Source organism: Molothrus aeneus, chromosome 30 (genome assembly GCF_037042795.1).
Source record: "Molothrus aeneus isolate 106 chromosome 30, BPBGC_Maene_1.0, whole genome shotgun sequence".
Lineage (NCBI taxonomy): Eukaryota > Metazoa > Chordata > Aves > Passeriformes > Icteridae > Molothrus > Molothrus aeneus.
In genome coordinates, this window is record NC_089675.1 from 3103261 (window position 1) to 3119506 (window position 16246).

Consider the following 16246-nt stretch of genomic DNA (forward strand, 5'->3'; position numbering starts at 1 on the left):
TGCAGGAGAACAAGTTCCCTCTGACCAGTCTCTGCTCACAGGAATTATGATCAGCTGGAAATTTTGGTTAATGAGGCTGCTTTGATCCTGGAAGGGGATCTGGGTTCACGGTGAGGGGAGATCTTCAGGATCTTGGGAAAGGTGCTGTTGTGTTCCCATTGATTTTGGGTGGGTTTAGCAGGAATAAGAGCTTGGCAGTGCCATTGGACGTCAGGAGAATTTCTTGGGATGTCACGAGGAATTTTTCCAGGGAGAGGCTGGTCAGGCACTCCTGTGGTGGAGTCCCCATCCCTCAAGGTATCCAAACAATGTGGCACTCAGGGCTCTGGTGGGGATTGGTCACAGCTTGGACTCCATGATCTGGGAGGGGATTTCCAGCCTCAGTGATCCTGGGATTCTGACAGTCCTATCCTGGAGGTTCCCATCCCCCAGAGCCTCCTGCTCCCTGAGCCTGGAGATTGATCCCAATATCCCAAATCCATCCCCCAGCCACAAGCCCACACAGGCACTGGGAGGTGTTGGAACAATAGATGTGGGATCCAGAGCCAGAGCCCTTTGGATCAGGAACCACCAGCAGGGCCTGTGCAAACAGAACCTATGGACGCTCCTGCTCCCAAAAGCTTTCAATCCAAACACAGAAATCCAGGCAGGCAGCAGGAGGGATCCCCTGGGATAACACAGGAGGTGAACCCACAAGAACACACTCCCGACACATAATTTCACTCACCTGCAAAGGTTTTCCTCTTCCATTACAATATTTGAGTTTGTTAAATTTTTTTTGGCACTTTCCAGCTGGAATTGCGAGCCTGGCTTGTTTTCCCAAGGGTTTGTGGAAGGGTCGGTTGTTTGTGGGGGTTTGGCTGCTCTGGGAGCATTGGAGCTAGTCCTGGGTGTGCAGGGCCGGGGGGAATGTGACTCCCAGCATGGCAGGCAGGGAAATCACTTCCCCAAAAAGCCAAAAGTGAGCTCAGTGTCACCAAACCCCAGTCCCTGGGGTCACTCACTAGGGCTGCAGGAATTTACCGGTCGGAGCAGTTGTGGAACAACCCCAGGTTGCCATGGAACCACAACACAACAAACCCTGGGATACCTCTGGTGTCCACGTGGCTCCGACCTGGCTCAAACGGGGAATATCGACCTGGCAGGGGGGGGAAGGGAGCAAAACTGGGAGCAGCAAGCAGGGGATGAGGCTCCTGCTCCCACCTGGATTGCTCGTGGTGCAGGGAAGGAGGGTGGGAGCTGGGCTGAAGATGGGCTCACCCTCACCCAAATCCAGGCTGAAGTCCAGCTTCCCAGTGCCAAACTGGGATTCCTGGAGGCTGCTGGGAGCAGCTTTGCCTTTGTGGCCAAAGGTTGGGATTCACCTGCCTGGATTGCTCCTCCTGTGCCTCTCGTGTTGTGTAGAAGTCCCTGTGTGGTGATCCAGGCTGGAATCCAGCCTGCTAACAGCCAGACCAGGGTGGGAATTCTTGCCTGACTGTCAATCCCACACTCAGCTTCCAGCCCTGCCTTCTCAGGACATCCCAGCACTGTTCCAGCCTGGCTGTGTGAGGCTGACACTGCCCTGTTCCCAGCTGTGCATGGATGGATGGATGGATGGATGGATGGATGGATGGATGGATGGATGGATGGATGGATGGATGGATGGATGGATGGATGGATCCCTGTCCTGTCCTCCAGCCCCAGGGGAGCTGCAGGGCATGTCTGTTACACTCCACTTCGTTTACACTCAATGGATTTTTATTTTTGTAATCCCAGGATCAATTAGGCTGGAAAAGACCTCTGAGATCATCGAGGCCAACCTGTGATGGTGGGAGCCAAGCCAGGTGCGGGGTTGGCAGGAATCCTGCCCCATCTCTCTCTTCCTGGATCGAATTTCCCCTTTTCTCTCTTTAAAAAGACAATTTCCCTGCAGCAGCCAGGCTTCTCCTCACCCCCCAGAGCAGGACGGGTGGATTTTGAGCAGGCTGAGTTTGCATCCAGCCTTATCTCCCTGTCCTGGGGACAGAAAAGCTGAAGGGTGACACTTTCAGGCCAAACTTTGAAATCTCCTGGGGAATTTACGATCTGATAGTGAAGGGTTGAGGCCCTCTGGGACTATTTGGAAACAGTGAAAACCCTGAAACCCATTTTTTTTTCTCTGCTTCTTCTTCATACAACTCCAAAAATTCAAGCAGGGACCCAGAATGTTCAGCCAGGATTTTAATCCTGTCTCCTTTTGAGTGTGGACTAAATGTTGGGTGGGATGCAACTCTCCTAACCCAGCTCGGTTTTAAGGATTTATTTGAGGGAGAGGGAAGGATTTATTAGCAGGAGAGGGAAGGACAAACATATCCCCCTGGCCAGGCAGGCTCTGGGTACTGCTGGCAGTGCCCTGGTTTATATTAAACAGCCAGGACCTGGCGCAGGGGCCCCTTTATCAGCTTTGGGCCGTGCCCAGGGGAGAACCCGCCTGCAGCACTTCAAATCCTTCCCAATGTGTATTCCCTGTGTCCCCCCCCGGCCATTGCAGCACCGGCCGGGCCGGGGAATCCTCCCAGCAGGGTCGGGAGCAGGGCTGGGGCTCAGCGCACACGCAGGTGGCGGAGGAGCGGAGCGGGGACAGGCGCCAGGTGTGTCCTGTCCCTTCCCCGCGGCCCTTCCCTCCTGCGCTGGAGGGTGGGAATGCAGCCAGGCACACCCAGCTCCGAGCCGTAAAATGATCCCCGCGGTGCCCTTGGGCCAAGCCCAGCTTTTCTAACGGATAAAAGGGCAGGCAGCGGGAGCGCTCTCACTCTGCTGGGCTCCAGCGCAGCCTCTCGAGCTTTGCAAGAGCAGCGAGGCAGCCCCGGACCGTCCCTCGGAGCAGCATGTCCCGCTCGGTGACCTTCAGCTCCCGCTCGGCCGCCGGGCCCGCGCTGAGCCAGGTGCGGGTCAGCTCCGTGTCCTCCGGCCGCAGCTCCGGGCTCGGCCGCGCCGGCGGCTTCGGCAGCGCCAGCCTCTACAGCCTGGGCTCGGCCGGCAAGAGGGTCAGCCTGGGAGGGAGCAGCTCCTTCAGCGTCCGCTCGGGCTACGGCTATGGGGGAGCCGCCTTCGGGGGCAGCCTCAGCCCCGGCGGCATCCAGGAGGTCACCGTCAACCAGAGCCTCCTGACGCCCCTCAACCTGGAGATCGACCCCAGCATCCAGAGGGTCCGCAAGGAGGAGAAGGAGCAGATCAAGACCCTGAACAACAAATTCGCCTCCTTCATTGACAAGGTGAGGGCTTGGGCTGGCTCGGAGCTCTGGGGGTGCTGAACAGTTGGTGGGACCCAAAATTGGTTTGGCCACGAATGGGGTGAGGATCAGTCCTGGAGAATGTGGTAGGTTTTGCCCACTGCAATCAAATAATTCTTATTATTCCATGTAATAAAGCCCTGCTGCCATTGCCAAGGGAACAGGTCGCCTTGTTCAGGCTGCCTTTGCAGCCCTGATTTACCTGGGATTGCCCAAATGTGGGGAGGGAGAGGCTCCTGGAGGGAGTTGTCCCAGGAGAGCAGATGGAACCAGAACCTGCCCTGGGTGTTTATGCTGCCCTGCACATCTTGGCTCTCTTGCACTAACCAACCTTGTGTAAATCCCGCTCTGGAATCCCCGAAATGTGAGGAATCCAGCCCTGGAGTTGGAGCAATTGGAGGGTTTGATGTCTGGGTCAGGTTTCTGTCAAGTGTCAGCCCAGCAGAATCTGCTTTTCTTTAATTCCTCCAAAGCCTCAAAGTCACAAACCAGGTCCCAGAGCAGCCAAGCTCCTCAGCATGGTCTCCATGACCCTCCTCTGGTGCTTCCCATGACCACCCAAATTCCTGGGCTGGGATTCCCACCTGCAGCCCAGCCCTTCCATCCCCTGCAGTGTCAGCTCCCCTCTCTCCCACCATCCCAAATGACCCCTGTGCTCCCTCCCAGGTGCGGTTCCTGGAGCAGCAGAACAAGATGCTGGAGACCAAGTGGAGCCTACTCCAGGAGCAGAAGACGACGCGGAGCAACATCGCTCCCATGTTTGAGACCTACATCAGCAACCTGCGGCGGCAGCTGGACGGGCTCCTGGCCGACAAGGGGCGCCTCGAGGGAGAGCTCAAGAACATGCAGGACCTCGTGGAGGACTTCAAGACCAAGTAAAGTATCAGTGTTCCCCTAACGGGGTGGTGGAGCTGCTGGCTGGGCCAATGGCTGGGCACGGATGTCCCCGGCTCTCCTGCCAGGGGGGAGATGTTTTCTGGCCTGGAATGAGGTGTTCAGTCCAGGTGTTTAGCTGGGCATGGATGTCCCTGGCTCCTCTGCCACGGAGGAGATGTTTTCTGGCCTGGAATGAGGTGTTTAGTCTAGGAAAGCTTCCTGGATTCTTTTTGTTCGCTGTTTCTGGCACCTTGTTCCTACATGGGCTGGTGCCTGCATCCTCTTGGCTTTGCTCTGGGGCCTCCTCAGGCTTGGAAGTGGCATTTTGGGGCCTCCTCAGGGCTGAAGGTGACATTCTGGGGTCTCCCTGGGTTGGAGGTGGTGCTTTGGGGCCTCCTCAGGGTCAGAAGTGGCTCTTTGGGGTGGCTGGAGCCCCAGGAGCTCCCAGCTGATTCCCTGGGCAGGGAACGGAGCAGCTGCCCTGCAATTCTTCAGTGACTTTTCAGTGTCACCTGGGAGGAGCCCCAGAAGAAAGGTGGCCTTTGTCCCAGCCCAGCCCAGCCGGGAAATGCCTCTGAAAGGGGAAGAATAGGACGGAGCTGGCAAACTGGATCAGGCAGGAACTGCAAACAAACAGAGCTGATAATCCCCAGGGTGTGTTTAGGGAGGGTCAATACCCAGAGATTCCCGAAGAGCTGCTTGGGAATGATGCTGCCCCCAGCCCTGCCTGGTTATTCCATCCACAGTCAGCCTTGGAATCTCTGCAAGGAGCTGGTTTGAAGCCAGAGGGATTAAACCCCAAAGTTTACTTACATTTCCCATGGATTCAGTCCTATTCTCATGGATTTATTCCTTTAGGCTACAGATCCATGGAAAGCCAAACCCTCTGTGTGCTAATGGAAGGGAAGCAGGAATTAGGAGCTGAGGGAGTGAGGATGCAGTAACTGGAGTGCAGCACCTGCTGCTCCCCGTTTATATGGAGAAAATCTCAATTATAGATGGAAAACCTAAACCATGATGTGCTCTGGGGGGGCCTGTGGCCTTTTTTTCCATAGGTTTGGTTTCCACAGGAATTCCCAGGTGATATTTAGAGGAGGAAAGGCTCCAGGGATGACACCAGCCCCTAACTCAGGAATTGCAGTGGGAGAGGGTGTGGAGCCAGCTGGGGCCATGCTGCACATAGGGCTTGCTTCCAAGGAGTGTCCTGGGCTTTCAGAGGGGTGTTGGGACAATATTGAACAATTTAGGGAGAAATTCCTCCCTGTGGGGGTGGGCAGGCCCTGGAATGGATTTCCCAGAGCAGCTGTGGCTGCCCCATCCCTGGCAGTGCCCAAGGCCAGGTTGGACAGGGCTTGGAGCAGCCTGGGATAGCAGAAGATGTCCCTGTTGTGGCAGGGGTGGGAATGGGATGGGCTTTATGGTCTCTACAAACCCAAATCATCCCAAGATTCCATGCTTTACCAGCTCATTGACCAGCTTGGTGGAGCTGCCCCAAGGAGAGGAGGAATTTGGTGATCCATTCTGGAGGAATTCACTGTTTTTATACCTTTCCCTGCTGATCCCTGGTGTGCAGAGGTGGTGCCTCTGCGTCACTTCCCAGGATTTATTCCTCTGGAATTGTACTGGCAGCTCAGTGACCTCCAGAGGGGCAACGTCCATTGATCCTGGTGTGGATGGGCACCATTCCAGGTCGGAGCAGGAGGGGGAGGCTGGGCAGGTGAAGCAGCTCCTGCTTTGGAAGGCAAATTCCAGCTCTGGCCATGCAGGGCCCATGTAAATAAAGAGCCTTAACCTGGCAACAGTTCCCAAACAGCCAAAGTGCTTCCTGCTCTGTTCCTTGGATGGCTTTCAGGATTCCCAGATGCCCAGAGCAGGTTGGGGCTGGATGTTTGAGCAGGTTGGGAGTGCACAGACAGGTCCAGGTGGGCTCCAAGATCCAGGTTTGCAAATCAGTGGTGGTCCTGTTAAAATCTGTGGAGAGGGATTTTTATCTGCTGGAGACCTTTAGGAGAACCCCTGGGGATTTCCAGGTGAGCCCCTCATCTGAGGGTGAACACCTGAAGAACAGCAGTCACCAAGGCTGGAATTTGGTGAGGCTTTGGAGGAGAATGAGGGTAATTAATTACCTTTGGTTCTTCCCAGAACAGTGCCACGTGTTCAACACCTGCAAAGTGTTGCCAGCAGTCTGGAGTAGGGAAGTGCAGTGTGGAAGCAGCTCCAGCAAGTGCTGGGATCAGCCCAGAGGGGTTTGTGGGATCTGTTTGTGTCTCTCCTGCTTTGAATTTGCTCCCTGAAGGGTTGGTGACAAAGTGGGGGCACAGCCTGGGCCCTCCCCAAAGGAGGAGCAGGAATCTTCTGGAGCACAGGGAATTTTAAGGATTATGGGGGAGCTGGGAGGGGACGGTTTCAGGTGGTGGTGATGGAGCAGCTCATCCAGAGCAGACACCGCTGGTGCACCAGCCCTGGGGAAGTGCTGGGCTGGCTCCCAAGAAATGAAGGGATAGAGAAGAGAACTGGGACAACCTTTCACGGGGATGTTTTTCCTTTTATCCAGGCTCTAACTTCACAGAAATCCCTTTTTTTTGGCAGGTACGAAGATGAGATCAACAAGCGCACGGCGGCCGAGAATGAGTTCGTGGTGCTCAAGAAGGTGAATATCATCGTGGGTCAGGGAATCCTCACATGGGTTGGGTGGGAAGGGACCTTAAAATCCATCCCATTCCTGCCCCTGCCATGGGCAGGGACACCTCCCATGGGCCCAGGGTGCTCCAAGCCCCATCCAGCTCTGGACACTTCCAGGCATGGGGCAGGCACGGCTCTTCCCTGGGACTGATCATCAGTGTGGGCAGCCCTTCCCTGTGTTTGCCCCTACTCACAGTTTACTCTTTGCCCTACTCACAGTTTACTCCAGCTCTGATGAAGCTCTGAGGGGCAGAATTCCAGCCAAAGGCAGCTCAGGGGAGGCCTTGAGAGGTCTCCACACATGCAGGGGAGAGGTGTCAGGTCCCAGGGGTATTGGAGATGATGCCAAGTCTTTCTTTGGGATCTTTCCTGAGGTCTCTGTGTCCAACCTGACGCTGACCTTGCAAACAGGGATCCAAGGGATCCCCAGGACTCTCAGGATCTGCACTCCAGCAGCACTCAGTGCCCTGGGAGATGATTTGTAGGCCCTGGGGTGCCACTGGGACACCTGGAGCTGCTTTGGGGAACTCCTTTGGAAGCCACCAGAGGCTGGGTGGGCTCAGACATCAAAGCTCCACAATCTCCATGGTTTATTCCTCGTTTTTCCAGGATGTGGATGCTGCCTACATGAACAAAGTGGAGCTGGAGGCCAAGGTGGATGCTCTGACAGATGAGATCAACTTCCTGAGGGCTTTCCATGAGGCGGTGAGGATCCTTCTGCTCCTTCAGAGCGGGAGAACAGGGAATGCTGGCTGGGAAAATGAACATGGGGAAGGTGATGGATTCATGGAGTCTTTCCTTCCATAAGCAAAACTGTGCCTGCAAGTGAAGTGATTCCTCTGAGTTCTGTGGATTGTCACACGGATTTCTCCCTGTGTGGGATGCGGGATGGATGGATTGCAGACGTTGTATTTGGGATGCTGTTTGAATGAAAACAAGGAGAACGACTCCCTGGGGGAGGTGGTGCTGTGTGACAGGAATGAAGGAAAGCTGCTTGTTCCAGGCTCCTTCCTCCTCCCCATTGTTTGCAAGAGCAGGGATTACCTGAGCTGGACACAAATCCTTGAGAGAGGTGCTGAAATTTGGCCCCTGCAGGTTCTGCAGCTAGCTGGGTTGTTGTCTAAGGAATGGGATAACAGTGGGATAAACAGCCCTGCTGCCAAAGTAGGGATAAACAGCTCCAGCTCTGCTGTTGCTTCTTGCTCTGTGCTTTGCAAGGTTGCTTCCCTCCTCATTAATAATTATTTTGATGGAATTCTTACCTGCCTCTCTTTCCCTTCTCTCCTTGGATTCTCTCTTTAATTGGCTTTCAAAGGAGGGTCCCTGAAACCTTGCTGATGAACGGGCTTGGTTTTCCTGCAGGAGCTGAACGAGCTGCAGGCCCAGATCTCCGACACCTCGGTGGTGCTGTCCATGGACAACAGCCGGAACCTGGACCTGGACAGCATCATCGCCGAGGTGAAGGCGCAGTACGAGGAGATCGCCAACCGCAGCCGCGCCGAGGCCGAGTCCTGGTACCAGAGCAAGGTGAGCTCTGCGAGGGGAGGAGGAACCAGGGACACCTTGGAGCCCTTCCAGTGCCCAAAGGGGCTCCAGGAGAGCTGGAGAGGGCCTGAAGTGATGGGACACAGGGAATGGCTTCCCTGTGCAAAAGGGTGGGGATAGGTGGGATATTGGGAAGGAATTCCTCCCTGTGAGGGTGGGGGAGCCCTGGAATGGATTTCCCAGAGCAGCTGTGGCTGCCCCATCCCTGGAAGTGTCCCAGGCCAGGTTGGATGGGGCTTGGAGTGCCCTGGCACAGTGGAAGGTGTCCCTGCCCATGGCACTGAATGGGCTTTAGTGTCCCTTCCAAGCCAAACCATTCCAAGATTCCACAATCTCTAGCTCTGTCAGTACCTGTATCCCCTGTGCCATTGGGGGGGGCTCTATCCTGCTCATTCCCTGCCATCCTCATCCCATCACTCTGTGTCCCACTGCTCTGTCCCAGTATGAGGCACTGCAGGTGACAGCCGGGAAACATGGGGACGACCTGAGGAACACCAAGAATGAGATCACCGAGATCAACAGGGTCATCCAGAGGATCCAGGGGGAGATCGAGAGTGCCAAGGCCCAGGTGAGGAGATGCCCCTCTCCTGTCCTTCTCTGGCCTGGGAGCTGGGATCTGGCTCTGATCCCTCTGGGGACTGGGGACAGCATTGAGGGAGCGGCTGGAGCTGGGTCTGGGGAGGGTCAGTTTGGATATTGGGAGAAGCTTCTTCCCCCAGAGGATGTCTGGCACTGGACAGGGGCTCCCCAGGGAATGGTCACAGCCCCAAGGCTGCCAGAGCTCCAGGAACCTTTGGGCAACACTCTCAAGTGTTGAATTTCAGGGTTAGTGGGATTTTTAGGGTTGTCATGTGCTGAGCCACGATGGTCCTTGTGGGTCCCTTCCAGCTCTGGATGGGAGGGAATGTTAGCTCTCTCCTAACATTCTGTGATGTTAAGGATGTTTCAGGGGTCTGGGTGTCACACAACCCCTTGAACTTTGTGATTTTGGAGATCTTTTCCAACCTTCACAATTCCATGGTCTGTAAGAATCATTCTGGGGGGGCTGCACTGCTCATCCTGGAGGATTTTAGTTCTGCAGGGGGAGGGGGAGCGTTGGGAGCAGGGTGATCCTGCCAGGAAGGTGGATTTGAGAGAGGACGAGTGGAAATCGCCCCTGGGACACAGAGAGGCCCCCACACAACCCTCGTGGCCTCCTGTTGCTGGGATCATTGTCCACTCCCTTTCACAGCATGGAACACCATGTTTGGGCACACTCACAGAGATTTGGGGAGCTCTGTTTGCTTTCACTGGCTCTTATCACTTTATCAGTGCCGTGACTTAGGCCTGGCCTGGAGCTCCCAAGGCTCCAGATAAACCTGGTGATTCATCCCGGATTATTTGGTTTCAGGGTAGGGAGGCTCTGGCACCAGCCAAGAGCTGTTCTGGTGGGGCTCCCTTGGACAAAGGATGGGAGCACAAAGCCTCTTGTGAGCCCTTTGTGCCAAACATGGGGGTTTGGGAGCTGTGGGGGCACAGCTGGGGGTTCTCTGGGGCCCCACAGGGCTGGTCTTGGGGTGGGTCTGGGTGTTTGGTAGCTCCAGGTGTGCTCCAGTCCTGCCCACATCTCAGCCAGAGCCTGCCCAGCTCTGAAAAATCTGGGGAAAATTAGCAGAGAAAACCTGAGCTTTCCTGAGCCCCAAGGGATCTCTGGGATGTGGGGGACTGGGAAGCTGAGGATCACCTGAAAAAAGTATAGCCAGTGGAGAGAAACTCAGCCTTCTTCTGGGAGACCTTGGAAGGAGATGAGTTTCCATCTCCATCCAGTGCCCAAGAAACCCAGGGTAGGGATGAAGTCCCAGGGGTCCAATTGAGCTCCAGATCCACAAAGGGGGTCTGGGCAGCAGAGCCCGAGGTTTGGAGCCCAGGATCCTCCTCCAGGGATCAGGAGCCCCCTGATGTGGCCGCTCTGTCCCTGCAGCGAGCGAAGCTGGAGGCGGCCGTGGCTGAGGCTGAGGAGCGTGGGGAGATGGCCCTCAAGGACGCCAGGGCCAAGCTGGAGGAGCTGGAGGCTGCTCTGCAGAAAGCCAAGGCTGACATGGCCCGGCAGCTCCGGGAGTACCAGGAGCTCATGAACGTCAAACTGGCCCTGGACATCGAGATCGCGACCTACAGGAAGCTGCTGGAGGGCGAGGAGAGCAGGTGAGGACACGTGGGGGGATTGGTGAGCAAAGATTCCCTGGGTTCCCTCTGGGAAGGGTCCTGGGAGCCCTTTGCTCCCTTTGTCTGGGAACACTGTGAGAGCCCAACTCTGATTTCCACAAGGAAATGCAGACAAGGAAACCTTTGAAAAACTGAGTTCTGGTCCTGGAAATGCTTTGGCTGAAGAGCCAAACTGGCAGATTCTGGGGGAAAAAAAACCTGGGGAAAATAAGCAAAGAAGGAAAAAATTGGTTTCCATCAAGTTTGATGCTGTGGCAGAACATTTCCAAGTGGAAATCCCTGTGGGATTAGGACAGAACCTCTGTGCTCTGTCCTCCCCCCAATGGTGATGACAGAGCTGGGAAAGGCAGGGCTGGAACAAAGGGATCCCTGGAGGGCCCAGGGATCCTCCCTGGATCAGGTACAGCTGGAGTAGTAACTCCCTGCCTCTGTCCTCCTCCTCCTCGAGCCCAGGACCAAGGAAAGCTGAGTTTAATCCCTCCCCTTGCCTTTGTCTTTTCAGGTTGGCTGGCGATGGAGTTGGCAACGTCAACATCTGTGAGTGGATTTTGTTGTTTCTTGTGGTTCCACCTCACTCTAAACCCATGGAAAAGGGGGCCCAGAGTGTCCCAGTGCACCCAGTTCAGCCCCTCCTTAGTGGGAGCACCCTGAGGCTGGGGGTGGTGCTGGGACTCCATCCCAAGCTCAGCTCCAACTCACCCAGATGAAATTGGACTTGGGGCAGCAGTGATCTTCCTTTCCTCCCATTTTTGTGTGGATAGAAAAGCACTAATGGGAAATGCATTCCCTGGGTTGGGAATTAGTGCACAGGTGATGGCAGAGGGCGTTCTTCCAGTTTGGGAAGTGTTGGATCCTCACCTGGCCTGGACCTTGGGCAGGAGCTGCTCTCTCAGGGATGCTCCAAACCAGTGGTTCTGATTTTCAGCCACTTAATTCCTGCTGGGAATTGGGGAACCACATTCCTACAGCTTTGGGGCACCAGGAGATGAGCTGAGTGTGTTTGTGAAATGGGATTCTCGATCCTGAGCCAGGTGGGGTGTTGGAGTGACAAGAAGGAAAGACTTTAAACTGAAAAAGGGGAGGTTTAGATGGGATATTGGGAAGGGAATAGATGGAATGGGATTTAGTTGGGAATATTGGGATATTCCCCACCTGTGAGGGTGGGGAAGCCCTGGAATGGATTTCCAAGAAGATGCCCCATCCCTGGCAGTGCCCAAGGCCAGGCTGGACAGGGCTTGGAGCAGCCTGGGACAGTGGGAGGTGTCCCTGCCATGGCAGGGGGGGTGCTAGATGGGATTTAATGTTCTTCCCACCCACCCAACCCATTCCATGATCCCATGGGAGCCTTTCCTGGGGGTGCTGGGTGGGGGTTCCAGGTGCTCACGTTGCTCCTCTCCCACGCAGCCGTGGTCAGCTCCAGCGGCGGGGGCGGATATTCCAGCTCCAGCGGGTTCCTGGGAGCAGGGATCGGAGGAGGCCTCAGCCTGGGATCAGGAATGGGCAGCGGAGCCCTCGGCTTCTCCTCTGGGGGCTCCTCCAAGTCCTACACCATCACCACCACCTCGTCCAGCCGGAGGAGCGTCAGGAAGTAACTCCAAGAATGGAGCTCGGCATTCCCAGCACCTGAGGGAAACTGTGGAAAGAAAAGTCTTGGAGCCTTTTGCAGGATGAATTGGCTGCAAAATGCCTGCAGTGCTGAGGCCCTGCCCCTGCCCTGCCGGGGCTTGATCCTGCACTCTTGGAGTTCAGCCATTCCTCTGGGAGCAGGATCAAGCCTGTGGGGTGAAATTTACCCCGGGATGCAGGTGGGGTATCCCTGCTGTTACCCTTGTGCTTGGTACCCCCTGCTCCGGGCTGGGTTTCACCCTTGGAAAGGCAAATCCCACATTTCTGCTGTGCTTCTGCAAAAGACCAGAAGATTCTAAATCCCTTCTAACAGGATTTGGAAGACTCCAATCCCTCAGGCTCCTCAGCCCCTGCCGAGGGCTCACCCTGGGTTGGGTTTTTTAAATATACCAGGAAGAAAACAGGCTTGGGTCTCCCCTTATTTTCTTTGGAAATGGGCTCAGGGTTGGATTTCAACATTCTCCTGTGACTGAAGCTGTTTCTGACCAAAGGCAGCACTGACAAAGTGATTTCAGGCTCCTTGTAGCAAAATAACTCCTCAAGAACCTCCTAAACCCTTTCTCTCTCTGCAAATGAAGCCCAAAGCTTGAGGGATCTAAAGCTACTTCAAATTCCATGTGTCCCACTGAATTGGGAGAAAAATTCCCTATTTTTGGGTGTCTCTGTTTACCACTCCCTATTTAAGGGAATTTAGTGATATCTGGAGTCTCCTGCAGTAAAGGTTCAGTTGATGCCCTATTCCAAAAACTCCTCGTTCCTGCCAAAATGGGTCTTCAACATACCAGGGAAATTGTTGTTACTGCAGTAGGAAGAGTTTTTAGGGACCTAACTCCAAGGACCTGCTCCCAGTTTTTGTGCTGATGTTCAGCCCTGTCCTGGCATTGGGGTTTGGGTTGGATTTTTATGCTTTTTATGTCTTTCATGAGTCGTTTATTAAAGTTTCCCTTTTAGCTGCATGTCCAGTCTCAGCCAAGTTCTTTGTGCTGCCCTGGGTGCTCAGGAGCTCTGGAAAATACGCAGGAATTGCCTTCCTGCAGGTCTGGAGCCTGCCCTGGCTCTGGGGGCAGGGTTTGGGGTTTGCTGCCTGCACAGCTCAGTCCTGGCTGGATTTTGCCAGCCTGGAGTCTGGGCAGAGGGATGGGGGGAGTTTGTTCAGAGTCATGGTTTGAGCTCAGGACTGAGATGGAATCTGGTTTTAATGGGAGGGAAGAGTGGGATTTTAGCCCTTCTTCCTCCTGGATTACAAATTGCTCCAGCATCAGGAAAGGTGGCTGTGGAATTCTCAGGAGCAGCAAGTCTGCCCTCCCTGCAGAAATTCCCACGTGGCTGTGCTCACCTGGCCCATTGTGTTCCCAACTTCTCACTTGGTCCTTGGTGCTCACAATTTCTCACCCACCCCTGGTGATCCTGATTTCCCCCTCCAGTCTCTGGACCATCTGGACCAGCCCAGCTGCCCCAGGTTGCTGCCTGCAGTGACTCTCATCTCCTCCAGCTAAAATCACAGCCATGGAATGGTTTGTGTTGGAAGCTCATCCTGTCCCACCCGTGCCATGGCAGGGACACCTCCCACTGTCCCAGGTGCTCCAAGCCCTGTCCAACCTGGCCTTGGGCACTTCCAGGGATCCAGGGGCAGCCACAGCTGCTCTGGGAAATCCATTCCAGTCCCTCCCCACCCTCACAGGAAGGAATTTCATCCCAATATCCTATCTAAATCTTCTTCTACTTAAGGCTGTTCCATGTCCCATAGACAGCTCAAAAGGTGTCGTTGCATATCCCCAAACACATCTTGAGTTAAACCAGAGCAGATCAGGGAGGTGGGGGGTGTTTCTGTGGGGTTGAAGTTGGCCTGAAGAGAGCTGGGTCCCACCCCACCCTTTCCAGGTGCTCTCACTTTGTTTTGCCGCCAGGCCTGGGCTCGTGCCCAGCTCCTGCAATGTCCCTGTGCCGAGCCCTGACTCCCTCGATGGCTCCATCCAGGTGTGGGGTTGGGCTGCTGACCCTCGCAGAAGTGTCTGGGGCCTGCAGCCAGTGGAGCTCTGGTGGGGACAGGGCCTGTGCCTGCTGTGCTCCCAGTGCAGCCCCAGACTGGTGCCACTCCCGGTGTCCAGCTGGGTCCCCTTTATGGTGACCATTTCACAATGAAACACCCTGAGCCCTGGGCCACGCTCTGCTCCCCCAGGATAACCAGCTTCTAAATCCAGCTGGGAAATGGGAATTACTGCTGCAGCCCTGGGGAAGCCTCTAACCTCTCTGTAGAACGTTCTCAAGAATTGGGAAACTCTGCCGGATGGGCCAAGAGCAGGAACACATCCAGGGCATCAGCACTTTGCCATGGGATACCTGGGAAAAAACCCACAGGGATCATCCAGTCCAACCCCTGGTGAGGGGTTTGGGGAAGCTGCAGAAGGCAGGCTCAGAGACAGCAGAACTGTGATTGGAGCTAAGCAGTGGCCATGAGATACGTCAGCAGAAAAATTATGTAAAAAATAGAAAGTAAGGGCAAATAGAACAACGATCTGTGTATTAACGCTTGTCTAGAATAACTCCCCAAGCTACAGAAAAGTTTATCTAGCGAGATATTAGGAAGGTTGAAGCTTAATAATGGAGCTCTGTGCATTGTGTTTTATTGCTTACAAGCAGGTATTGTATTTGAAATAAGCAAGCATTGTTTTAACCAAAGGTACGTGCACTTACAGTGATTGGATAGAACTACTGTCAATATGCTTTTGCTTTGTGTGATTGGTCAAAAAGCTTATAAAGTGAGTTGTAACATTAAGTTGTTTGTCTCCTGCTGGGGACGTGAGCTGCTGGCAGCTTCCCATTGTCATCACCATGTAATGAGAGTGATGCTGGAAAATAAAACAGCTCAAGGCAGTTCCTCAGCAGTCCTGTCCCGTTTGTGATTTGTACAGAGACCCTGGTCGGTGATACCCTGGCACTGCACAGGCTCCTCAAAATCCCACCCTGTGCCCAAGGGCATTGTCCAAACATTCCTGGAGCTCTGGCAGCCTTGGGGCTGTGACCATTCCCTGGGGAGCCTGTTCAGAGCCCAACCACCCTCTGGGGAAGAACCTTTCCTGATATCCAGCTTGGTATCCACCCTCTTCTTTCAGCCCTTCCACCTTGGCTTCCAGCTCGGCTTTGGCCAAGAGAGCTCTCTCTGTGTTCTGGAGATGCTTTGGGGATGGATAGAGGAATCTGAGGAGGGAGAGCAGACTTGGGCCTGCCCTCAGGGTCAGTGCAATGACCGTGCTCTGGCTCCTGGGATCTGGGGTCTGACTGGAGTTTGAGCAAACCCAGCTTCTGCTTGTACTTGTTTCCTGTGCTGCCTTGGGGAAAGAAGCTACCACAACCACCCAAAAACCCAAACCAGATGGGGAAAGTTCAGCTGGTGAGTGCCTTTCTCACCTTCCTTAGGACAAGTAGCTCCTCCTGGGCATGTGTCTGCAGGCTCTGCTCATCCCTGGACCTGTGTGGGAAAATGGGAGGTTTTGCTGGAGTTCAGCACAATTCCCTCATTCTTTGAGTTTCTTCAGGCCACAAGTGAAACAAATGAAACTCTGATTTCTTTCCCTCTCCCCAGACAGTGTTTTGGGATACCTTACTCTTGTTTTGTAGCCCGTGGGAAAACAAATGTGTTTTCAGAGAGGTTTCTGCTGCAGAACTGCTTTTGTGTGACCTTAAATAGCTGCTGAACTCTTGGAAATCTGAATTTCTGAGTCAGGAAGGAGGGAAAGAAAATGTGGAAGAGGGATATTCTGCTTCGTCCATGTGTCTGTAAATGTGGATGTTATTTTCTGTACTGAGATCTTTCCATCTTCTTCACCTCCACCATGGGGATCTACTGGAGGAGAATCTATTTAATCTTCACCTACGAGTTTTCTGGGAACCATTTGCTACCCCAAAAAGTCCAGTGTTTCTGCCTGTTCACAAATTTCAAGCAACATTTTGAGCTCTGAAGTTGCATTTCTCTGGTTTTTACTCACATTTTCCCGTTGGTTTCCCAACCTTGCTTTGCTGCTCCCAGGCCTGTTTGTAACTGGGCTCTGCTGCTGCTGAGG

At 54.4% G+C, this 16246-nt stretch overlaps 1 protein-coding gene across 1 annotated transcript; it reads left to right on the forward strand.

The window, feature by feature from the left end:
• The first annotated feature begins 2849 nt into the window (after positions 1-2849).
• Positions 2850-13141, forward strand: KRT7 (keratin 7). Its single transcript, XM_066567871.1, has 9 exons — positions 2850-3236; positions 3921-4129; positions 6720-6780; positions 7422-7517; positions 8175-8339; positions 8800-8925; positions 10318-10538; positions 11062-11096; positions 11964-13141. Exons 1-9 carry the CDS (start codon positions 2850-2852, stop codon positions 12149-12151), a joined length of 1488 nt encoding a protein of 495 aa, XP_066423968.1. The 3' UTR covers positions 12152-13141.
• The last annotated feature ends 3105 nt before the right edge of the window (positions 13142-16246 follow it).